This window comes from Ptychodera flava, chromosome 7, assembly GCF_041260155.1.
Source record: "Ptychodera flava strain L36383 chromosome 7, AS_Pfla_20210202, whole genome shotgun sequence".
Lineage (NCBI taxonomy): Eukaryota > Metazoa > Hemichordata > Enteropneusta > Ptychoderidae > Ptychodera > Ptychodera flava.
This window is the reverse complement of record NC_091934.1, coordinates 487,178-514,406: the sequence shown is the minus strand read 5'-3', so window position 1 is coordinate 514,406 and position 27,229 is coordinate 487,178. Positions and strand designations below refer to the sequence as shown.

The 27,229-nt window shown below is 37.0% G+C and overlaps 1 protein-coding gene across 2 annotated transcripts in view; it reads right to left on the bottom strand.

Moving 5' to 3' along the window:
- Positions 1–2,327: 2,327 nt before the first annotated feature.
- The window catches only part of LOC139137833 (6-phosphogluconate dehydrogenase, decarboxylating-like), a 258,052-nt gene continuing 233,150 nt past the window's right edge, over positions 2,328–27,229 (bottom strand). For both annotated transcript variants that reach the window (XM_070706117.1, XM_070706116.1), the window contains exons 13-15: positions 22,492–22,591; positions 5,892–6,014; positions 2,328–3,533 (exon numbers count right to left, since the gene is read on the bottom strand). In XM_070706117.1, coding sequence (XP_070562218.1) covers positions 3,414–3,533; positions 5,892–6,014; positions 22,492–22,591 — 343 coding nt within the window. In that variant the 3' untranslated portion in view covers positions 2,328–3,413. The remainder of the gene's footprint in view (positions 3,534–5,891; positions 6,015–22,491; positions 22,592–27,229) is intronic.

Genomic DNA, 27,229 nt, shown 5'->3' with positions numbered 1-27,229 from the left:
TACTTCAGTTTATTTAATTTTTGAGATGCTGTCGATCCATATATCTGTATAAAAGATGGAAGTTAGCAAACATGTCCAAAAGTAACACATATGAATAAAGCTTCATGAAAATTGACAGCAAGCTGCATTGATCAACAATTCCAGATGAGCAGATCCTCTCTTCTTTCTTGTACTTTCATTAACCTATTTAATATATATTACAGTGAAGCATCAAAAACTACATTTAACAAATAGAGAAGTGAGAGAAAATGAACAAGTCATGTTGCAATTTCATTTCTCAGTTAAATGATGCTCTTATTCCAATCACAGTAAAATTTGCATCTACATGTTGACTAATTTGTTCTATCTTGGTCCATTTATAGACAATTTAACTAGGTTTTCTTCTGCACTGTGGTAAGTGGACGAGACAAAATTTGGTTTAGAAAGAAGCCTAGCCTATAGCTACCTGAATGCAAAGGAATTACCCTGTGATTCATGAAAAGAAAAGGCTCATATATTGTAATTCACAGGATAAGCATTTACTTCATAACTTCATAAATTGTTGAGAGGACAAGAGTACAAAAAAACATAAGTTGTAGTAGTAAAAAAAGTGACCTAGCAGCTGATATAACTCTGCTATTACATTTAAGATCATTTAGACGATAGATGTGGGGCTGCTTTGTCAATCAAGGGAATACTAGTGAACATGGGACATATTAGACTATCAGGTCAAAAAAGATTAACCTGTTCACCCCCAATTACCTGTAAACAGGTCCACATTCACCATTGATAACAATGAAATTGAGCCAAACCATGGTGGTGAAAAGGTTAAGTGTGCTGTTCTGTTAATATGGTTTTCAGAAATAGGGTACGCAGATAGGCAAAAAGATTTTTTTTTCCAAATCATTTTATTTTTAAGTATGCATTTTCAGGGGTCCAAGGCAATCAAACACTGGCCAAATTTTTCCAGGAAAACGTATCATAGCATATAAAAGAACAAAAACATAAAAGACATCCTTGTTCAAGCAAAAATCAAACGGGAGATTTTATGGAGATTTTTCATTCTTTTTTTTACTCCAAGTTTAGGTAGCTAGGGTCAGCAGGTAAAAAAAAGAGTAGGTGGGGTTATCAGAACAGCACAATATTTTTTCTTGGCCTCAACAGCAAATTTGTAAATTTTTTGGGGGGTTGGGGAAAGAGTCCAACAAGTAATCATTTGCATAGACCACTGCCAGTTGCCACTGCTGGTGGCAGACTTAGCCTGAATACAAACATTTAACCATTGCTCAATTGTCCAGACAAAGGTTTGGTGTGACCAAAACCAGCAAAAATTGTCCTCAAAAATAAAAATGCAAGTTTTGTCATAATTTCAAGAAATCTGAGTCTGGTCCCCCCTTACAAACCTGCATACAAAAGCTGACTCAGAGACAGATTTTCAGATGATTTTGGAATTTTTTTACCAAAAACAGCAAAAATTGCCCAAAATATATATGGCATCGTATGTTTTCATCACAATTTGTACAAATCCCTAGGGACCTTCATATCAAATTTTAAAGTATCTTATGAATGTTTTCAGAGATTCTTTTTTACAAACAATGGAAGAAATTGCCCCAAGAATACAAATATGCAAATTTCACAATGATTTCAATAAGCCTTACTAAAGTCAACCCAAGGAACCTCCATACTAAGTTTCAAACATATTAGACAAGCTTTCATAGAAGAATTTTTTTATCAAAAACTGGTATTGCCCCTAAAATAAGATTTTTTATACAATCAATAATCCTAGCAGCAAAAGCCTAATTACAGGATGAGGTACCCATTACCTGATGGAGCATTGAGTAACGTGCCTAGCTGAAGGGCACAACATGTAAAGGTGCCTTGATCAAGGGCACAACACCGTGCTAGAGTTAAGCTGACAGTGAGTCGGTTATACTGGACTTACCAGGTCTCACAATCTCCAATGGCATGAGTCCAGTAGCCTCACCATTGCCCCAAACAATGCAAATTTGACCACAATTAGAACAAACCTAACTAAAGTTAATCCAAGAACCCGCCATACTAAGTTTCAGACCAATCACACAAGAAAACAATTTTTAAAACAAAATAGGAAAATTGCCCAGAAATACAAATATGCAAACTTCATAATTTGAACAAACCTAACTGAGGTTACCCTAGAAAGTTATACATCAAATTTCAGAGCCATTGAGCAAGCGATTTAAGAGAAGATGTACTAGTATGTTGATGGATGCCCACTGACAATCTACCTATCTGATAAGCTCAGCATCTTTGACAGCAGAGCTAAAATACCAGGTAGATAAGAATATAACAGGAATGAACATAAGAAAGTATTTCCAGATTACTACTTCTCTTTTATTTGCTGTTACTTGTACAACGGTGATCGAAATTATGAACTTAGAGGACAAAGTCGTATGTGTACATGACTGAAAAGCAAGAGTTGCTGTGATACATCATCTTCCTTATCAGGAAACAATGAACAAAATTGTCAACTTCATTGAACAAAACCTACTTACTCTAATTTTAGGCTACATATCTTAAATGTGTGACATTACAAAAAATTCCAAATTTGTTTTGATTTTGGCAAAAACTTACTTTTTAACTGATTAGTTTGGTTTGCAAATTAACAAACACTTCTTGTCATGTTGGTGTTGCAATGATAACCTACTACAAAGATTATAGCATATAGGTGTTGACATTTTCTTTCAGAAACATTTACAGAGGAAGTGGCAAGTTAACAGGCATTTCAAAAGTTTTCCTTTAACAAAATGCTACTTTGTTGCCAAAACAGCAAGGATTTCTTTCAGGACAATGTCCTTTCCATAGTGGCAGGTAGAGTAACTTTTGCCACTAAATGGTTTGTGTCCTTACATCAAAACTACATTCAGTGAGAAAAACAAACATTTGGTATTACCTATGGTTATTTTTGTTTGATGTATAATAGGATGTTCTGCTATTTGAAACATTGGAATGCCAGTTTGCAGAGGACTGCTTTCCTCTGTAGATGGAATGGCAAGGAAACATCTGCTGTGCTACAGAAATTCATGCAAAAACCATTTTAAAAATCTCTTATCTGTTTTCTCTAAAAAGACAGTAAAGAATGCTCTCTTACTTGCCCTTATACATGATGAAGAAAGAGTCTTGAGATATTGACAAAGACAATGCATTTACCCTGCACGATGTCTTTCATGGGTAATGGGGAACCAAGGTTTCAGTATACTTTAATCATATATTTCTTCACATTTGCAAAACAAATGACTTCTACTATGACAGAAAATTTGAAACAAAAAGATTACAATTCATTTAGCATACTTAACGAAATTAAATATGAGCCTTTCACTTCTACAGGCACTAATGCAGACATCATGTTTACTTCATAGGTGAAGAAAACTGCTCTACAGTAAGTGATATTTGCATAATTATGCCTGGTAAGTGGTTGATGAAACAGTTCCACCATGACCAGTCCAGTCGGTATGAATGAATTTGCCAGGGTTCTCCAGCAACTCATATGTGTGAGCACCAAAGTAATCCCTCTGGGCCTGCAAGGGATTAAAGAAATTGGAAAGTCATGTCAATGGTACATCAATAATAGAGAGTGACATCATTGTTGATGAGATATCTGTCTATGTCATGTCATTTTCCTTGCAGCATGAAGTTACTAGTGAGATGCTTGGCGTCCGATGTGCTCCAGCTTTGTTGACAGTGCATGGCATTCATAGTTTTGGTTTCTTTGTTCCATATTTCTTTGGTTCACCAGTACACTTTGGAAGCCATTCAAACTTTACCTTTTTGTAAAACTCAAAATTGTTGTGGCTTGAACTCAGTCAGCATCTACTTCCTGCTGTTTCAGTTTTTAGGTTACGTGTAACAATGCAGCAAACTTATATGTAACTCTCTAGTAACCAAAGTCAAAATTCACAGCACAATACGTATATGACCTTGGTGAAATATGGGGAACATACAGTTCCTAAGCCTTGTTGAACTCCTGACCTGAGATTGCTAGAAATTTGGTTGTTTGATCTATTGATGATAAGACAATGTTGTATCGTGTATATGCACACTTACAAGGCTGCCTTTTCCACATTTTCATCCACTGCTTTGCTCTCACTAATCTCGGCTTGTCAAGGGTGTTAACATTAAGTCAGTTTTCCAATTATAATCCTCATTACGTCAAAGAAAAGACTGCAGTTGCCAGTCCCCCCTTTTCAGCGACTATGATTTAATTGATCAAACTGAGATCGGGGATTTGGCTGAGCGGTTTTGTCTGTGGCTTCTCCGCTAGGTGATTGGGTACCATACGTTGTGAGTTCGAACCCAATTGAAACCATCGTATTGCACAACAGAGTGTACTCTTGCCAGTAATACAACCTCAGCCGAATACCCTAATGTCCCAAAAACACAATGGAATATGCACGACCTGACATGACAAAAGAGTTGAATGAAGTGACATCTGTCACTTGTTCTTGATTTTTCCCCAACACGGAGGTATGTAAGAGTGCCTTCAACAGCATACTCCGAGTTCCAAAACCGAGTCCGACTTACAAGTCCGAATACTAGGACTTGCATACTCCGAGTAAAACTGCTTACTCGGACTTGTATACTCCGAGTACATGACCTACTCGGAGTTGAATACGCCGAGTTACACTTGCTTATAGAAAAACAATGCTTGAAAAACACAGGAAATATTCGATCTTGTGATAAAAATTTGCAAACAGCGTATACAGTACATAAACTTCCAGTCGCTCAGAGAAAAGAGTTGTAATACAATATTATTATTAACGCGATCTGTCTGATCTCTGTATCTTGTACAACACGCTCAAGTCATTGTCGTTGTCAAGTGTAGCTACCGTCACGCAAATTATGGGTTTGTCTTATCTTTTCGTTTCATTACCCAATCAGATCCTGATTTGATACATGACTTGAATTGGGCACAACAAGTGAACAACGTTTCATGATCACCCGATGCATTACGGCGAGTTATTAGAACACCGACGCCATTATTGAATAACCTGTCGACCTGTGACGTCATGGCCTTGGGTTGCTAGCGTGGCGAGGCCATGATAGACTTGCCCAAGCATTTTAGGCATATTTATGTCTTGCTAAAACAATTAAACTAATAATTTCTCAAAATAAAATGAGCAGAGTGCACTCGTATATAGTATGAACCCAGTGCGAGTGACCACTTGGTCGTAAATAATGACCTGACTTGACCTGTGATGTCATGCATTGATTTCGCTAATGGACTGTGCGATATCAAACTGAGTAACTGGCTGGACTTGCCTGAAGTTTATTGGTTTTACTGTAAATGTTACGTCTAAGTCATCTTTCAAAAACTTCGCTGCCGGCCGCGACAGCAGCTTTCTTCTGAGGGTAAAATCACAGTCCCTCCTTGTGGAGGGACTGTGGTCTCGACCATGGTTTGCGCAAAAGATTACAAGACATCATGAAAATGAAATTCTTTTTTCAAAAGAGCAGATTTTCGACATATCGATCCGCGCTAGACATAAAACTCTGTGAGTAATAAAATACCATTTGTCGACAGATCGTTTCTTGTCCGGCATGGCAAAATATGCATTTATAGGAACACGTATTACTCGGCGTATTCAACTCAGAGTAGGCCATGTACTCGGAGTATACAAGTCCGAGTAAACAGTTTTACTCGGAGTATGCAAGTCCGAGTACTCGGACTTGCAAGTCCGACTCGGTTTTGGAACTCGGAGTGTATGGTTTGAGATACTCCTACATACCTGCAACACGCCAATGTCTCCCATTGTACTGTTTGTATTCGATGAGATGAAAATTTGACAAAATGGCCACTTGGCATCCATAAGGGATCCTTATATAATACTCAATTTACTGATTCTCAAGGTTATTTGATGTGAGCTACTATAAGTTACCTGGATGAGATTAGCTGGCAGACGAGCTGATCTGTATCCATCATAGAAAGCCAATGCTGTACTAAAACAGGGTGTTGGTATTCCAAGTGTCACCGCAGTAGCAACCGTATGTCTCCATTTCTCCTGCAATATAAGATTTTAATTTAACAAATACACAAAGGCATTGGTTAAATACCCTCCTTTGTACCACTGTGTTTATTATTTGATATGAATGTGAAGTACTGTATAATCACTACGGCCCGAAAGCACCCTCTTTTGTACGATAATAGCGTCCAAACTTTTCCCCACACATACGTCGAATGCATGTACAGAGAGTCAAATTCACCTTCCATGTCATGTTGAAAATTTCGCTGCATTTCCTTGCTGCACAGCTAACTATTAATGAAAGAGGTACAGATTCTAATTCCCTTTAATATACTACCCTTACAATTACAATATTGTTGGAAGAATTTCACTGAGGAATTCTGAAAATACCTGAGCGATAACAGTCTTATGAAAAATTAGTTGAAAAACACAGCCAAACGATCGTTAAGTCGTCATTTCATAAAAATTTGAGGGGAACTCAAATAAATAAAACCATAGAGTTTAGTTAAACTTCATGAGATGTGTAATATAAAATATTGTAACAAATAACAGCGAAATGAAAAAGTTAAATCAACGGGTTTTTCAGATGTATTTTACGATGTGTCGAATCAGAATCTTAAAAGTCATTTTTGAGATATCAGGCCAACAGACAGACAGACAGATATCACTGTGACATTAGCTAACCAGTGTGAACATGTGAGCTAGTGAGGGTACCAAAGACCTATCTATGACTGATGTCCATATTGGATCACACTGTCAACAAGTAGACATTAGTATGAATGGCATATGTTTAGTCCTTCTACCAAGTTGGACATAATTAGGTATGTCATGTAATGGTTCTTGAAATTTCAAAATTAACCTAATTTGCAAGAACTCAAGACAGAATGGCAGATATCTCATGAACCAAATGCCCCTATGTTCACTACAGAGGAGACTTTCTATAATTAGCTATTGATACTGCTAAATGCCTTTCTTGACTGTTAAATCTTTGTATGATCAACATCTGCAGCAAGTTTCATCAGATATAGTGCAGTCATTAAGGATATAGATCACTAATTACAAAATTTTTTTCCCTGTACCACAGTACCATGGTGGTGAAAACGGAAAGCTAATCTGGACTGCCACTAATTATGAAAGGTTATTAAATAAGTCAATTAATAATTAATCTACAGGATGTTGCTAGATGTCATTGCATTCTATTAAAACACTCTGAGATCAACATATTTACCAAGTTTCATCAAATTTGCTGCAATATGTCTGGACATATCACTCTAATTGCAAAAAACTTACTAAATAGGCAAATTAGCAACTAACTGAAATGATACTGCTAAATGTCTTACTGCGCTTTTACAGCACTGATCATGAGAGTTCAACATCTGTACATTTCATCAATTTGATGCAGTATTTCTGGACATATCACACTAATTAAGAACATTCATTAAACATTCAAATTAGGAATAAGTAAAATAATGGTGCTAAATGTTTTTGCAGGTCATCACAATAGTGTAAGATCAACATGTGTATCACATCATATCAGATTGATGCAGTATTTCTGGACATATCACAATCATTTAATCAGTTATTAATTGACCGGATATTGCTAATACCACAAGATTTTGACCAGTTCAAGACATATACAAACGAGCAATAGCCAGTGCATATATGAAGTGAAGTGATCAAAATCGAGTGGTATACCGTCCCTGGGTGTGATTTATTGCTATTATATCATAACAGTATATTGAAATTCTGGCGTAAACAGAGCTTTGCTCTGGCTGAGAGCTCTTGCATATGCCGGCCGTGGTTTATCGCCAATATACCACGGTTCTTTTCGCGTCTCGACCAAGCAGATTGCTGTATTTGCACCATCAATATACTGGTACGGTATGATATAATTCCAGACATCACAAGTAGTTCATCAAATATGCAAATTAGCATTTCATTGACATGGTACTGCTAAACATCTTTGCACATTATTGCAGTACCATACTGAGAGTTCAACATCTGTACCCAGGTCTCATAAATTTGATGCAGTATTTCTAGACATAGCAGACTAATTAGGAAAGTTCAGTAAATATACAAATTATCAATTACTTAACCCTTTGCACCCTGACCCCTGGTACTCTATGACATCATCGGACATTTATGTCCAATCCGGGTTCAAAGGGTTAACATGATATGGCTAAATGACTTTGTATAATTTTACAGTACTGTGTGTTTAAAATATGTACCAAGTTTCATTGACTTTGCTGTAAAATTTTAGACATATCATATCACCTTAATTATGAAAACAAATTAAATATGCAAATCAGCAATTAAATGACATGATATTGCTAAATATCTTTGCGTGCTATTGCAACATAGTGAGATCAAGATCTGTACCAAATTTCATCATGTTTGCTGCATTTCTGGACATATCACACTAATTTGAAAGGTTATCAAATATACAAATTAGCAATTAATTGAAATGATATTGCTAAATATTGCTACACTGTTACAGCTCTGGTAAATCAATATCTGTACCAAGTTTCATCAAATTTCAGTCAGTAGTGCTTGAAATAGCAAGAATGATTCAAGTGTCTTTACACATTCATATTGAGACAATTAAAAGATAATTTTGGATTCAAATTCACACAACACAAAACTGAATACTAGACACCATGGATAATTTTGGATTCAGATTCAGAGGATGTAGCTCCAAATATCCAAAAATGGGGCCCGGGGGCACCGACGTCCTTTGTACCTCCTTACTGTTTATTATTTGCCATAAATGTGAAATTTGGCAAAAAGTCAAATTGTTTGGACATAAATGAAAGTTATTTGAAGTGGTTGTTTACTGCTCCAGCATAAGTTCAAGTGTGGATTCTGAGTATCAACAGCCTTAGATATGTGTGAAAGTGAATTAAGAATAAGAGATGGCCCGACTCAATAGGAACAACAATATCTAAAACAGGAAACGGTGAACTTAATAATACAGAAAGGGAGAAAATTTAGCCACAAACTATTGTAATATAATGGACAATGGCTAATCTAAACCAAATTACTTCAACTGGATTGTTGGCATTGATTACACATGTATTTATTGTCCATCAAATAGAAAATAAATTTGGGCCATTGACTAAAAAACATTTGCTTGTTACACTCACCACACTTGTACTACAATACAATGATAAAAAGTTTGGACTCTGTAGGTCAACAGTGCATCTTTAATGTATGAGACTAAATAAGCTTACCCCTCAAGTATGTATAGGCAAAAAATAATATTTAATTTTGAATTACGTAGTGCAGGGAAGGACATACAATATGGTGAAAAGCAAACTAAATATAAAAACTGAATATACAATTATATGGAAATGTTGTTTTACAGTCATGAGTATCTGGTGTGTGCCAAGAGACAAATATTAAAATTGGACAGTATCATCCTGAACACAGTTTGTCTGACTGGTTGTTTCCTTCTGATTTTCTGACACGGTGATAGGTACAAAATATTATGCTATTCACAATAGTTATACAACACAGCTTGCATTTTGTTCACAGTAGAACTGAGCTTTACATGTAAGATAACTTTCTCATAAACTGTAAATTCTGGCTTCTGGCAGCTCAAACGTCGCAATACTACATTTTTGGATATGATATGGAGTGACTTGCACACATATGACAGTCGATATATTCATAGTAAGAGTCTACTACATTCAAGCATAGTGATGTTGACAACTACATGCATGCCAGTGCACGATTTCAAGTAGCCACGAGGAAATTCTAATGGTCTTTTAGTGGAAATATAGTGAAACAAACAACATTAGTGCTAAAGTGCAATCTCGGATCATGTATGATCTGATGATCATGCCAAATTACCATGTCGGATTATGCTATGATTCTGAAGTGCGCCTACTTCCTGACGGGTCAGTCACAATCAGGGTGCGCTAGAGTGTATCACTTAGGTCAAAATTTCAAGTTCATGATAACTGTCCAATTAAATAATATGTTGAAAGGTTATGGTATGGGGCATATCTTCCTAAAATTTGGTGAAGCAAACGTCATTTGTATTACCACAGTGCACATTGTTTTACATGGTCGACGCAGTGTCACGGACGCTACAGAAATGTTGTACATGAAACACAAATGTCATAATAAAATTTTAAACAATAATTTGTTAATGCTTTCTTATGTTATTACAATATAAAAGATGCATATTGGCATTAAAATAAGCTATACTTTGTATGATTTACTTAATTTTTCCATGAATAAACACAACCTCAAGTTTAGTGAGAAATACAACAATATTGATCATATTTTTTAATAAATCACTTTAAATCACTTTATTGCATAACAACACACTTCGGAAAGTGCAGTATAGCAAGAACAAAACTAAACATTGCATAAAACATTGTTGTCTATGTCTTTACCTGCAGCTGCTGGGGGAAACATAGTGTTTGTAATAGTACTTTCAACTTCTCTATGTCCTTCCGCTGGTATGCTGTACTTAAAAGTTTTATTGTCATGAATTAACCATGCTATAGCAATAATATTAATACCATTCAGTGTAATCAAAATGAACTTCTTTCTGAAATATTTTCTGTTTAGTATGACATGTAATTTTGTCATGGACGCTACCAAAATCAAACTTGAAAGTTAGGTCAATTTGAAATATAAAAAGCAATTAACAATCTGGTTTTTTCTTTCTCTTTTCTCCAAAACCTTTCTCTATCAAACATTTAAATTTTGAAATTTGTGTCAAAACATGACAATTTCTTTAAATTGAACAAGAAAGCCATAGCAACTACTGCAAAAATCAGTTGGAGTATGTGAAAAATGTCTATACTAGTAATAAACTTTGAATACGTCAAAAAACACACAGAAGTTAACTGCTTTGTGCCTTAAAGTGTTAAACCAAGATAAAACAAGACACTAAAGGCTTGAATTTCAACAGAAGTGTCCATAGTATTCAATTATGTGAGTGCTGTCACGGACGCTACACAGCTACATGTTCTTTCCACTCTCAAGAAAATCTCCAAGTGTGTAGTATTGTATATATAAGAAAATGAGAGCAACTTTACACATCTTTTTCTACCTTTGATAGTGATGCGGTATATTGAATTGATCAATGTGGTTTAATGATATGGAGAAACCTGGAGAGACACCGGTGAATCGATAGTGCTTTGACCCTGGTCATGTGATCTGGGTCCCCGGGAAAGTACCGGTTATGTGTTGGAGTGATTCATCTTAACGGTGTTTTGGAACCAGAGTGCGGTTCCTTCATCAGTCGCTCGAATTGTTTTGTTATCGCACATGTTAATTTGAAAGTAGCGATTGTTCATCAAATAGAGATGCTAGTATGGTTATGTTGTGGTCTTAACTTTGAGTGGTTTGTTGGTCGGACCGTTCGTGTTTATTTTTATCCTCGTGCTTGATTTGTGCCTGAATGAGGATGTCTTTTATGTTTTTATTCCTTTTGTATGCTATGATAGGTTTTTCTGAAAAAACTTTAGCCAGTGTTTGATCGGCTTCTATTATTTTCCAATTTTTTGTTAGACATTGTTTGATTTGACTGGTTTTGATGAATGGACTGAAGGTCATTGTGTAAACCAGTTTTGTTCTCATGTCATTCCCCTTATCTTTATCGAAGAGGTATCATTGACGATTGGTGAGATTAACATCTTTCTTTTTATACGAGATATATCTTTTTTCTATAATCTCGTTGTTGAAGTTTGCAAGTGAAAAAGTTGACCTTTTCAATGAAGTCCATGTCGTTGTTGCATGTGCGAGCATATCGGAGAAGTTCACCGTTAATGAAGCCTTTAAAAGTGCCGCTCGGGTGACAGAATTTCTCAATAAATATTGGAACGTGTCGGTTCGTTTTGTGTTGGTTTTGAAGTAAGGCCTTCTTTCTCGATTTTATGACCTTTAAAGACCGTTACGTCAAGGTATGAGACTTTGTCGATAGAATATTCAAATGTGAATTTGAACGTAGGGTGCAGCATGTTGCACTCCCCGACAAAGGTTTGGAGTTCACTTTCTGTTCCCATGTAAATCATAAAGATGTCGTCTCTGAAACGTTTCCATAGGAATATTTGATCGGAGTGGAGATTTAGAATGGTTTTCTCCGTTTCATGGAATGTAATGTCAGCGATCTGAGGAGACGAAGGCGACCCCATGCTGGAGCCAAAGATTTGTTTATAGTATTCTCCGTTGAATTCAAATATGTTATGTTCCAGAATAAGCGACAGTAGGGTTTGCATGTAGCTTGTTGGCGTTTTTTTACATCGTATGTGTTTGCTGGTACAGTTGTTGAGTCCAGCGCTGCGGTCACTGCGTTGATGGCTTCGTTTTGTGGCATGTTTGTGTACATAGATACCACGTCAAATGTTACCAGAATAGAATTTTCCGGTATTTTTATTGATTCTAGTTTGTTAATGAAGTCTTTTGTGTCCTTGACGTATGTTGATTGTCTTTGGATGATTGGTTTGATGAAATAGTCTAAATATTCAGAGATATTATTTGTTGGGCTGGAACAGCCACTAATAATAGGACCTCCGACAAAGGTTGTTCCTTCCGGTGGGGGTTTGTGTATTTTCGGTAGAAGATACCAACGTGGTGTGCGAATGTGTTTGGTTTTGGGATTGAGGAAGCTGAACGTCGCCTCGTCAATGACTTTCATGTCCGACATGTTTTTGATGATGTCCGTACACTGTTTCAACCGTACGATTTATTTCGTCCTGTGTTGCTTTACAGTAGTAGTTAGTGTTTGGTAACTGCCTATTACTTTCTTTAATGTAATCTGTCGTATTCACAATTGCTATCCCTCTTCCTTTATCAAAGGGCTTTACCGTGATTTGTTTGTTTTTGGACAGATTGTTAAGAGCAGTTTTCTCAGCTCTAGTTATGTTGATTTTGATATGGGTTCTGAAAGGAATTTCCGCTATCTCAATTTTAGTTGCTTCGAGATGGCTTGCAGCTATTCTAACAACTGTCAAGATGGGGCGCACACACACCCAGGTGAGGCTGGAGATCAGAGATGTAGTCTGCCAACCTTTGACCTCTGTTCTATAATGTATCTGTACTCTCTGCCTTCTAAATATGTGAAAGTGGTGGAGACAGAGTTAACACAAATGTCATTTTTTACCCCCTTGATTTTTTAAAATTCAAAATGTGATAACAAAATAATATAATGTGGTGGTTATTTCACATTTAGATTGGCTTATAATCTGAAAAACAATGTTTGCATTTTATTGTAGCATCCGTGACATAATGAATTGAAATGGAATACACAATAATAAATGCATATACAGCACAGAATTCATTGTTCTTTTCACTAGAATTCTAATAACATATTCAATATAATTACTGCATTCTTAAAAAACACCAATCTAAGTGTTACAGTTGAGGCTCAACATAACTTTTTGAGTGTTTTATTACTTTTTAAAAAATCAATTTTGTGCAAATTTACAATGTTATGCCTTGAAGACATTTTGTAACCCAACTCCATGTATGTACACACAACACACACTAGTATTTATATGTTTCAGTGGATTAACTGCTTTAAAATGTTTTAAATAGTTATTAATTATGACTATGTAGTAAACATCGTCACGGACGCTACACCGTCACGGATACTACATTTCCATATTTTAGGAATATTAATAGTGAACGCAAGGGACAGTAATTATATACTTTGTTTATTTAAGGTAGGCACCTATTGACACTTAGGCCTGTGACATCAGATCTTTTATAACTCCTGTTGTCCTTAAGATATGAGTGTGTCACGGACGCTACAAGAAATTCCGACCACAAAGATCTCCATTTTCATTTATTCACAAAACAATACAATATGCAATTTTATTTAAATTTTGGTGTATAAAATGCTTGCCATGGATGTTGAGGTTGGAATTAAATTCAATATTACAATATTTTATCCATTTTTCTACATATAAACCAGAGGTATATGTACTTATGGTCATAAAACACAAAAAACATAACGATGTTACAGTTTTGGTAAAAATACCACAGTTTCTGTTCCGATGCACATAATCATATGAAATAACTTGTGAAAGAAAGGTTAGGTATTCTGCAATAACATATGTAAGCTAAAAATTCCACAATTTTAACACTGTGTTCCAAAAAACATTTTGAAATTAAGTACATTTTGAAGTGAAACAGCATAACGCTACCTTTTACAGTTTTTAAAGGCATTTTTGTGGATGTACAACCAAACCTGCTCAATATATGCAATATTTCTTTATGTGACCAAGTTAGTTACAACTATTACTATTTATTAGAAACAAATAAGCAATATAATATCAGTCTGAATAGCAGATATATGTCCATAACAAATTAAAATCATCTAGCGCACCCTGATTGTGACTGACCCGTTAGTAAATCGGTCAACATAAGTACACACTGTCTTTAGCGATCGAAGTCAACAATGGTGTCAAAATCAATGCACAAGTGACGAAATTACCCAAAATAAGCAACAGAAAACTAAAAGTTATCGCTGTGTCGAAAAGACAGTACATCAACATAAAACGACGCTAGTTTGTTATGACATGGAGGTAGAAGGAGAGAGCGTTCCCTCGCTCTCACCCAGCTATTAGTACGGGCCGCCGGTGAGATTGCCTCGCTAAAGCAATGGATTCGCTGGTACCGGGTGAGTGCTGAGTACGGAGGCCATCATTCTTCAGTCTAACGAAGGAGCGTTTCGTGCCAAAAAATACACGACAGCAACAAAAGTACCATCAATGTGAACTTCATATTTACAAAACATCATCAAATACACACTAAAAACTTAAAACGTCAAAATTCGCACCAGACCAAAGAACATGATGTTGTCGGTTTGATTTTCAAGGTCCTTGCAAAACAACGCTAACTTGTTATATGCGCATGCGCATATTAAGGGAAGACCCATTTGATTTCAGGGGGTATGCAGGAAGTGGGTATGGGAACTGTTTTTTTGTCAGAGAGACAGCATATTTTTATTTCCACTGTCAAGACCTGCATGTATTTTTTTTTAATGGAGTAGCAGTGCAATTTTTCAAATTTAAGCCAGTGTTTCACATATCACAGGATTGTTTTATGTATTCATTTTACATTCCACCAAATGAAAACAAAATGGAAAGTCTAATATATATACAACTTTAAATTATAGAACACTTTTTTGGCAAATCAACTGTGAACAGTACTATACCTGCTTTTCTTTAAAACAGTCAATTCCTTTTAAGTTCTCAGGGGAGGTGTTATCTTTTTTGGTCAGAGAAACAAAGCTCACACATTGTATTTCATTATATTTGTTGTTCCTCAATTTTTCATTGTCAACTTGTAATCTTTCTAACATATTTATATTGAGAGAATAATATATTGGTTTTAAAACTAGTTTATTGACTCCTGTCTTGTGTTTTAAATTTTCACAATTTACAGAAGTCAAATAGTCCCATATACATATTGCCTATGCCATTGAGATATTGCAACAGAAATCCTGATATACGATTTCTTGGGTCAGAAAAGGGAAGGAAAACATCAAGTGCACTGAGGTGTAAAGTAGTGAATGCTTATATCATAAGTGCTGGAAAAAAAACACATAAGAATTGTTTGTGGTAAAAACATTTGCATTGCCTATGGCAGCATGCCAGCAAAAATACATGAGAATGAAGTTTCCAAAATTTTGCTCATTTCAAGTGCATTGTGACAATTCCTTTTTTATTTCTGTCTGTTATGAGAATTTTTTTTTCTCAAGCCATTACAGGCTTAATTTTTTTCTTCTATTTCACCTGGTGACAATTTTTTTCTCAAAATCCTCCATACCCCCCTAGAAATCAAGTGGTTCTCCCCTAAGTGAGCCCCTGACCTATACGGGCCAGTGGATTACTTCCTCAGTAGAACTGATATGCCTGCCGGTACCGGTGATTATCGCCTGCGGAGGCCATCATTCTTCAGTCGATCAAAGGCGCCTTTCGTACCAAAAAATACACGACAACCGCAAAAGTGCATCACTGTCAACTTCATAACTATGAAACCTATTGAAATACACACTGTAACATTTTAAACGTAAAAAATGTTACCAGACCGAGAAACAAGATGGCGTCCATTTCGATTCTGCAACTCAGATTTTGTCCTACACTTGTGCGCATGCGCAGACGGTAGCTTTAGCGAAAGTGAGGCAAAATCAAGTCAATATAAAATAACATGGGGCCCGGGGGCACCGACGTCCTTTGTACCTCCTTACTGTTTATTAATTGCCATAAATGTGAAATTTGGCAAAAAGTCAAATTGTTTTGACATAAATGAAAGTTATTTGAACTGGTTGGTTACCGGTCCAGCATAAGTTCACGTGTGGATTCTAAGTATCAACAACCTTGATATGAACCATTGACTAAAAAACATTTGCTTGTTACACTCACCACACTTGTACTTAGTATTTGGAGTGTACACCTATCTACAATACAATGATAAAAAGTTTGGACTCTGTAGGTCAACAGTGCATCTTTAATGTATGAGACTAAATAAGCTTACCCCTCAAGTATGTATAGGCCAAAAACAATATTTAATTTTGAATTATGTAGTGCAGGGAAGGACATACAATATGGTGAAAAGCAAACTAAATATAAAAACTGAATATACAATTATATGGAAACGTTGTTTTACAGTCATGAGTATCTGGTGTGTGCGGAGAGACAAATATTAAAATCGGACAGTATCATCCTGACCACAGTTTGTCTGACTGGTTGTTTCCTTCTGATTTTCTGACACGGTGATAGGTACAAAATATTATGCTATTCACGATAGTTATACAACATAGCTTGCATTTTGTTCATAGTAGAACTGAGTTTTACATGTAAGATAACTTTCTCGTAAACTGTAAATTCTGGCTTCTGGCAGCTCAAACGTCGCAATACAACATTTTTTGATATGATATGGAGTGATTTGCACACATGCAGTGACAGTCGATATATTCATAGTATGAGAGTCTACTGTACATTAAAGGGACATTATTTGTATCTTTTGACCTTATATTGTTGCAAGCGAGAAGTTGATAATGTTGTTCGACTTATTGAAAGATGTCTAAAGAACGGTCGACCATAGATAACTTCCATCCCGTTTGCGTACACTGTATAGAAAAACCTTGGATCAGGGGTTAATGGTGGGCTACCGTTGACCTGCGATCAGACCACACTGCTAACTGCTATCTAGGCCGCTGTAAGCATCCGCGTGTAAAAAAAAATAAACAACACGAAGTGAAAGTCGAGAGCGCAGTGTAGCAGTTTCGGGATTCCCTATTACCGATGCTGTTTGCTCAGTTACATTTTGACGGTCAGTTTTTTCATGAAGATCTTGACGGCCAATCCTGCTCTTAGATACACCATTCTTTGCTGCTACAGAGCACATTTTTGTGCTGGGCATTTCAAATGCCTACAAGCTGCAAGAAGCCGACGACAAGGCCCGGTGACAAGACCTATAATTGCTGATTTGTTTCGTCTCGTTTTTACCTCCATATGTAGACTTGCCCAAAGCCTGTGGGCATAGAAATGTCAAAACAGAGGAAAATGAAGGGATAAACTTCAGTAGACAGTCAAATTATTGTTGAGGTGATCGCGAAATTGAAGCATTACAACAGAGGGGCCTCTACTGTCTGTGATCGAAACTGCTTTGGCGACTGACACGTATATCATGTACATTGTTGGGTGAAAGCTAGCTCTGCGTAGCAGGGCTGTGCCAAATCGCTGGCAGCACCTCGGTTGCGGCGTGCAGTTTCTCCACAAAAAACAACCCATTTTTAATCCCAAACTCGCACTGAATTTCGTTTTCAAGCACACCCGCCTCGCCTGGGTACACGATTAGCCCTGCGTACAGGTCTTTGTGACATTCCCGGCGTTATACGGCGTGGAGGCCGTATAACGCCAGGAACACAGACCTGTACGCAGGGCTAGGTACACGATGTGCTCAGCTACGCAAAACTCCCTTTTGGGAGTGGGTTAGAGGCCGTAAGCGACGTATAGGGTCTAGGCAGCTGTCATTGCGATGTACTCACTTTTGGTTCGAAATGCGATTCAACTGATGCAAATAATTACACGATGCATTGAGAATAACAACATTCGAACAGATCTTGTTTGTCGAGAAGTGACTCCAATCGCGAGCAGTATCAATCGACAGTACAGTACCCGCTCGGCGCGGTGTCACGATGTCACTGATGCTACACAGTGCACTGTTCTGTCCGAGTGCGATGTTTCCAAGTTCAACAAGCGATCATGTCGTGTTTGTAAAACAAACCAACGTAATGGCAAGAAAATGCCCTAAAAATCTTAAAAGTTGCCGAAGATTTGCTAACGATCAATGCACAGAAAATGCATTACTCTGTACCTGTTTCACTATCACCACAGCAATCTGACATCGTTTTAGTTTTACCATTGACCCAATCGCGTTTATGGTCTTATTTCTGTTTCACAGTCCCTATCATCGATACTAAAATCAAACTTACAAGCAAATGCCCTGTTTATTTCACTATTTGACAGTAGTTTGTGAGACGTGCATTTGTTTATGCGATGTGAGCTCATCGATATGCATTGTGCTGAAGTTAGTGTGTAGGTGATTGCCGCTCAGCGTTCTCATGGTTCTAGCTGTACTTTGATGGTTGACGTACGCGTAGTAATTTTGGTCATGTGCTGGGGTTCAATCATGGCGGTTGGTTCAAATCGCGCGGACGCCCTTACAAACATTGAACCTTGCCGTAAAGAGCAAGAAGGTGGTTTTACATATCCTTGAAGCTGTCCATAGTCACAATTTAGGTCCCCTATTGATTTGACCGGGGATTTCAGTCATCGAAAAAATGGAAAAAAAATCAAAAGATACAAATAATGTCCCTTTAAAGCATAGCGATGTTGACAACTACATGCATGCCAGTGCACGATTTCAAAGTAGCCAGGAGGAAATTCTAATGGTCTTTTAGTGGAAATATAGGTATTAAACGACAGTGAAACAAACAACATTAGTTATCGTGACCTTGCTAAAGTGCAATCTCGGATCATGTATGATCTGATGATCATGCCAAATTTAACCATGTCGGATTTAGCCCTGCGTACGATGCTGTGTGTTCCGCTACAGCTATTCGCCCTGCTCACCACAGCCCTGCAAAGACCCGTACGTAGGGTCGGTGACTTCAAATCCACTTTGGGACTTGACGTGAAAAGCCAAATTACTGCCGAAATTTAGCGTTCTTGGGCCCAAGTCGTATCCCTGCCCACCTCAGCTACTCGATCGCTTCCAAAAATGCCAGTCTTTTATTCACTTTTCGTAAATAACCGTCGATGTCGGCAACTCTCTCGCTAGCCCTGCGTACGTACGCAGTGTACGCAATGCATTCCCTGTGTGCGTTCCTAACACACAGCATCGTACGCAGGGCTAGCGAGAGAGTTGCTGACATCGACGGTTATTAAGTAAAAGATGATGTCAAAATCAATGCACAACTGTCAAATTTACCCAAAATAAGCAACAGAAAACTAAAAGTTATCGCTGTGTCGAAAGGACAGTATATCAACATAAAAAGACGCTAGTTTGTTATGACATGGAGGCCGGAGGTAGAAGGACAGAGCATTCCTTCGCTCTCACCCAGCTATTAGTACGGGCCGCCGGTGGGATTGCCTCGCTATTAAAAGCAATGGATTCGCCGGTACTGGGGAGTACGGAGCCCATCATTCTTCAGTCTATCGAAGGAGCGGTTCGTGCCAAAAAATACATGACAGCAATCAAATATACGCTAAAACCTTTAAAACGTCAAAATCCGCAACTGACTGAGAAACATGATGGCAGGCCTTGAAAAACAAGGCTAACTTGTTAATGTGCGCATGCGCATATTAAGGGGAGACCCATTTGATTTCGGGGGGGGGTATGCAGGAAGTGGGTATGGGAACTCTTTTTTGTTAGAGAGACAGCATTTTTTTATTTCTACAGTCAGCCCTGCATCAATTTTTTTTTTCAAATGGAGTAGCAGTGCAATTTTTCAAATTTAAGCCAGTGTTTCACATATCACAGGATGTTTTTATTTATTCATTTTACATTCCAACAAATGACAAACAAAATGGAAAGTCTATTATATATACAACTTTAAATTATAGAACACTTTTTTGGCAAATCAACTGTGATCAGTACTATACCTGCTTTTCTTTAAAACAGTCAATTCCTTTTAAGTTCTCAGGGGAGATGTTATCTTTTGTGGTCAGAGAAACAAGGCTCACACATTGTATTTCATTATATTTGTTGTTCCTCAATTTTCATCGTCAACTTGTAATCTTTCTAACATATTTATATTGAGAGAATAATGTATTGGTTTTAACACTAGTTTATTGACTCCTATCTTGTGTTTTAAATTTTCAAGATTTAGAGAAGTCAAATAGTCCCATCTAGATATTGCCTATACCATTGAGATATTGCAACAGAAATCCTGAAACATGATTTCTTGGGTCAGAAAAGGGAAGGAAAACATCAAGTGCACCGAGGTGTACAGTAGTGAATGCTTATATCATAAGTGCTGGAAAAAAAACACATAAGAATTACTTGTGGTAAAAACATTAGCGTGCCTTTGGCAGCATGCCAGCAAAGAATACATGAGAATGAAGTTTCCAAAATTTTGCTCATTTCAACAGCATTGTGACAATTCCTTTTTTATTTCTGTCTGTTATGAGAATATTTTTTTCTCAAGCCATTACAGGCTTAATTTTTTTCTTTTATTTCACCTGGTGACAATTTTTTTTTCCTCGAAATCCTCCATACCCCCCCCAGAAATCAAGTGGTTCTCCCTAAGTGAGCCCCTGACCTATACGGGCCAGTGGATTACTTCCTCAGTAGAACTGATATGCCTGCCAGTACCGGTGTTTATCGCCTACGGAGGCCATCATTCTTCAGTCGATCAAAGGCGCCTTTCGTACCAAAAAATACACGACAGCTGCAAAAGTGCATCACTGTCAACTTCATAACTATAGAACAAGTTGAAAAACACAGTGAAACGTTCACAATGTAAAAAATGTGCCCAAACTGAGAAACAAGATGGCGTCCGTTTCGATTCTTCAACTCAGATTTTGTCCTACAGTTGTGCGCATGCGCAGACGATAGCTTTAGCGAAAGTGAGGCAAAATCAAGTAAATATAAAATAAAATGGATAAAAATATTGTTTAAAAATAATGTAAGGCATGTATCACCAAATTTTGAACATTTCTGACGGTATTTCAACTATACGAACACCCATGCCAAACATCACAATAATCAAATCAGTGGTTTTGAGGAAAAAGTGAAAATAGTGGTTTTCAGAAAAAAGCTAAAAAAGTGACTTTAAAATGATTCAATCAAAAAAAGAAAAAAGACCGTTTGAGATACATGCCCAAGTGACCACCAGACCAAATTTCAGAAAAAGTTACTGAAGCGTTTCTGAGATACCTGCGTCCACAGCATACGGCCCACTATGTTGGCCGTATTGGGCCGCGCCATCACATTAGTACCTTGTGCCCACAGGGCACAAAGTACTAAAAATGAATAAAAATATTGTTTTAAAATAATACAAGGCATGTATCACCAAATTTTGAACATTTCTGACGGCATTTCAACTATACGAACACCCATGCCAAACATCACAATAATCAAATCGGTGGTTTTGAGGAAAAATTATAGTGGTTTTCACAAAAAAGCTGAAAAAGTGACTTTAAAATGATTCAATCAAAAAAAGAAAAAAGACCATTTGAGATACATGCCCAAGTGACCACCAGACCAAATTTCAGAAAAAGTTACTGAAGCGTTTCTGAGATACCTGCGTCCACGGCATACGGCCCACTATGTTGGGCATATTGGGCCGCGCCATCACATTAGTACCTTGTGCCCACAGGGCACAAAGTACTAAAAAGTGAATCCTTGGTGGCCATCTTTGATTGGTTTGTGAAAGCAAGTGGCGTGCACCAAGAGCTCACAAGTGGCGTGCACCAAGAGACCATAGGGTACTATACTTATGCTCAGTTGCACGATAATCGTTTCACAAACACTCATGACATAGTCGCTCACAAGATGCGCAGAGTCAGATGGGTAAGACTTAATCTATAAGTCCGCCTCTTTGCGGGGACTAAAAATAGAAAAATTTGCCTCAAAAATAGAAATCCCATATTTCATAACATTTTTGCACAAATCAGATTGAGGTCATTCCTTTGGTACCTGTGTACCAAATATCAAAGGAATCAAAGGAATCAGTCTGGCCGTTCAGAAAAAGTAGTTTTGAATGTAAAACGTTAACAGACTCTGGACACCCAACAATGATACATATCCACCTATGAGATAAACTCTGTGTTGCTGACAGCGGAGATGTTAATTTGTGTCAGCATATCACATAGTAGTTTAAAATTAAAGTCAGTGAATATAGAGTTTCTGTGCATCTACACTTGTGTAACTTAACTTGGTGTTTTGGAAATCACAAAATGATGGTATTAAAATAATACAATTAAATTCAAAACTATGTGCTTGCCATTTATTCCAAAATTGTGATAAAACTCTTTCTAACCTGGCAATTGTCTATTGCTTGATGGAAAAAGTCATCCAAGATCAAATTTGTGATGTGGGGATTCTTGTCAAAGGCTTCCTTGATCTTTCCTAGAAACACACTGAAAAAAAAATCACAAACATTAAAAATAGTGACAATATCACTGTTCACTCCCACATAGTTATCAAAACAAGCCAACAATTGTATGAAACATGGACACACATACAGACTGACTGGCATACACAGACTGGCACAGAGTGATGACATTGGCCCCAAAGTGTGCCTTGGCCCATGGAGAGTGATAATTATTTAACAAACAGCTGAATGCAATGATAAAATAGTTAAGTATAGGCCTACAGGCACTGAGGGTGAATATGTTATGTACAGCAATTTGATTAGTTTCTTTTCCTTTACTACTTTTGTGATAATTTTTAAGACAATCAATCTGCATGGCAGTTTATGTATTGACAAATATGTTATCTTTTACAGGCACACAGCAAACTGTTCTTGACAATATTTGACATAGACGGAAATACATAACATGCAACCAATGTTTACATTTTGCCCATACACCAGATACATGGAGAGATTTCAACATACAATCACTAACTCAGAAACCCTACAAAAAAAAGTAAACATTGTTTTCTTCCAGAACAGCTGGTGCATCCACATCTGGAACAACTTACAAACTTAAAGGGGAAGTTAACCAAGGATGATTTTTACATATGTGGTAGCTCTGTGGTCATTTACCCAGGAAAAACTATTTTCACCATTTATAACTAGCAGGATTTTTTACAAAAAACGATAAAATAGTACAGGAAGTTGCCCATGTAATTTGAATCATGGGAAAAAAACTCCAAACTTGGAGCTTGCATAATGTGATATGGAAGGGACCATCTTCGGACGGGTATGGCCCCCACATTGTCCACTCACAGTAACACAGTAGTAAACAGCAACACAAAATCTGACAGTGGAAAGTTTATTACCGTATTCCTCTGATTCTAAAACCCCCTTTTCAGAACCAAAGGTGACGGAAAAGATGTGGGGGTTGTGTAAACGGATGTCACCGCGAAATCGAACGTCATAGTTAATTTATGCTAATTAATGCAATGTTATGCAAATTTTATGCCAATTTTTTTTTTATTCACGCGAGCGCTGCAGACAACTCATACTTTGTGATATCGACTCATGGCCATGCTGAGTCGATACTGACAGTCGAATCTGTACGGTATAAATTAGGCCTAATGGAGATTGACAAGTTTTGAAATTTAGCGTATTTGCCATACCCTTTTTTACTAAACAATGCAATAGCAATAAATGTTCGTATTTCGTGTATAGATAATCACCACGATACTTCGTTGCGCTCCCCAGCAGCAGCTAGCTCCCCATAGCATGGCCGCAAAGGTCAGACAATGAGTGAAGGGAAAGTCCCTAAGGTTCCGCTGGCTATGATTGGTCAATTCACGCAATAGGTCAAAGGTGTCAGTGCATGAGGTCAGGGTAAAGTTCTGTTCAGCAAATGCATGTGGTGGTGTCCGTCCGATGTTTTCTATTTACGATTTTCAATTAGCGTACTCCTTAAAATAAACGATCAATTACATGTTGTGAGTTTATTATTTTGCTCGTACGGTAGTTTCAAAAAGTCTAACCGTATCTCGAAACGAAATGTGATCTTACGAACAGGCAGGCGCTAGGCTCGAACTGATAAAGTGTTGAAACATCGGCTGGCCAAGACGAAAGATTGCTACGCCAATCTGCTTACGATTTGATGAATTGAATTTTTGGCAATAAATCTTTGAAGTTTTTTATTATTTGTATCGATGAATGAAATGTCTCTTGATGTGGAATTCAGCCATCTATGATTAACTGTTCGGAATATGGTACAAACATGCACGTTTTTGTTCCAACTGTAAGTGTATAGGGCCGTTTATGAAGTTTGGTATTTTTCCCTCGCAAGACTTCGAAAGCATGCATAATCTTGAAAATCTGTTACACTATAGCCTGCTCATTGCCGGGACTAGTTCAGGAAAAGGACACACACAAGCAAGAAATGCCGTTCAAACAATAAATACATTACATGAGAAAAACTATGTGCAAAATTGATAAAACATAAACGAAAGAAATTCAAAGAATTTTCAGTTCATGCGCATAAGAAACTTCGGATGTCGCGTTTGTCGATACAATTGCCCTCTTCATCGAAGTCAAACCCATCGAAGTCCACATCGTCATCTTCCCCCTTGTCATCAAACACGAGTCCTACGGCTTCATTTGATAAGTTGTCATCGAGTACCGGAATCTCCTCGGAAATCATGATGTCTTCAGTTCCGTCGAGCACATTTGCGATACCCGTGGAAAGGAACGATTTTTTCACCACGTGAAATGAGCAAATCGTACTTGATCGACACGTTCAAAAAACTCGACTATCGTAATGTTCATGTTATGGTAGCCAAATGGCATCGAAATATTCGATTCATACTTGATCAAGATGTTCAAAAATCCGCTTATTTTGACAGTTGCAAAATGACACTAACGAAAAGACGGCATTGTACTAGATCGAGACGCTCAAAAATCCAACTCTTTTAATGTTCATTTACATAGCGAAATCCAAGTGGAATTTTATCGCCAGGAACGGATAGAACCAAATAATACCAAAATAACACCAAATAATAGAGTGCTTGTTTTGAGGTTTGATACTTCACTTTGGCACTTGTTTGTGACTTTGATAAGCAACGTAGGTGTCTCGGATATCCTTGTCTCATTACATGACAATGGCTCTATTGTTCTGGTCAGAATTTGGGTGTACCCCCACGGGGGCGTTATAAACGAACTAACAGCCAATTACGAATCGATGAAATAATCCTGGGGGGCGTTATAATCGGGCGGGGTTTTAGAATCGGAGGAATACGGTATAAGTGATTCATTGTTTATGCAAAGATAAACAGTATAAACAAAAATTATGTAAATACGCACAGCCTGGTTTAAGCATGGGTGAGTGGACAATGCCATACCCATGGGAAAATGGTCCCTTCCATATCACATTATGCAAGCTCCAAGCTTGGCGCTTTTTCCCATGATTCAAATTACATGGGCAACTTCCTGTACTATTTCTATCGTTTTTTGTAAAAAAGCTTGCAAGTTATAAATGGCGAAAATAGCTTTTCCGGGGGTAAGTGACCACAAAGCTAGCGCATATGTAAAAATCATCCTTGGTGAACTTTCCCCTTTTACCAATTACACAAGGATGATGACGCAAGAGATTAAGTGAAGAAATTTAACTGTGATGAACTTAAGTATTTCTTTCAAATCCTTACCTAACTTGACATCTAAAACTGAAATACAGCGCATGGTTAATTGCGCTCAAAAATACATCAGGGGCCCATAGACCATTTGATAAGGGGGGGGGGGTGTCTGGAAGACTGATGAGGTACATTATCTTTTTTATCCGATCCATTGTACATTCTTTTATTCCCAATCCTCCCACCTATTCTTTTTGTCAAACCTTCTCTGCCTGATTTTTTTATTGACATTTGTTTGGAATTTTTTTCAAAATATGCCAGGAACCCCAACTCCCTCACTCTTAAAGATTGAAAAAATTCTTGAATATATTTGTTGGAAACCAAACTTGCTAAAATCACCTCAGCTATGTTTTCTAATGATTTTTTTACCACATTTCAACACCAAATACAGTTTACGATACCAAATGCTTACTAAATCACCACATTATATACTCTTAGTTCTAGTAGGTATAAAATTACCAAAAAAAAAAATAAAAATACAAAATGAAAGATATCCCAGTTAAATTGACAGTTTGCAAAGTTGCCCCAAAAATTCAAATTCTGAATTTCAATCTAATTTCAATTTATACAAAAACCCTAAGAACCTGTTTGCTGAATATCAAAGCAATCAGACTGGTAAATTTTGAGAAACAAATTTTTTGACCAAAAATGAGAAACGTCTATGTGTTTTAGTCTCTGCGATTCACAAGTGTTTTAATTCCCGCTGGTCGGTCAGTACTTTATTTGTTTTTACTATTGCAGTTTTTTTTCTCTGCTTTTTAACAAGTATTGTATCTCCCGCTGGTCGGCCTATTTTTACTGACAATATCAATATAATTTGTACAAGCATGACTGAGGTTATCCTGAGGAACATGAATATTAACTTTCAGAGCAATCACACGAGTGATTTTTGAGAACAATATTTTCTGACTAAAAACGGAAAAAATACCCTAAAAATACAAACATGCAAATTTCACCCCAATTTTTGCACACATAATTAATAATACCGAAAGGAATCTGCATACTAAGTTTTAACCAAATCTGACCAACGCTTACTTAGTTTTAGCCATTTGCAGGATTTTTCCTTATTTCCCCTCATTTGCATATTTTTGGCACTGACATGTTCATTTGAACAAATTTACATCTTTACCCCTTGGTGCACCTGTATACCAAATACAATGTACATAGCATGTTATGCGAACTTTGATCAAATAAATTGAAGTATATATCCTTAATCAGGAAAATTCATTAAATACACAAATTAGGAATTCACTGAAGCAAAAATGCTTAATGCCTTTCAATAACGTTAGCCTACATAATAGTATATAGCAAGATTCATCAGTTTTGGTCATGTAAATTCAAATATATATCCCTAATTTCAAAAATTCATTAAACATGCGAATTAGGAGCTGGATGAAGTAAAAATGCTTAATGACTTTCAGTAACGTCGTATCATAGTATCTTTAAATGCTTAGTGACTTTCA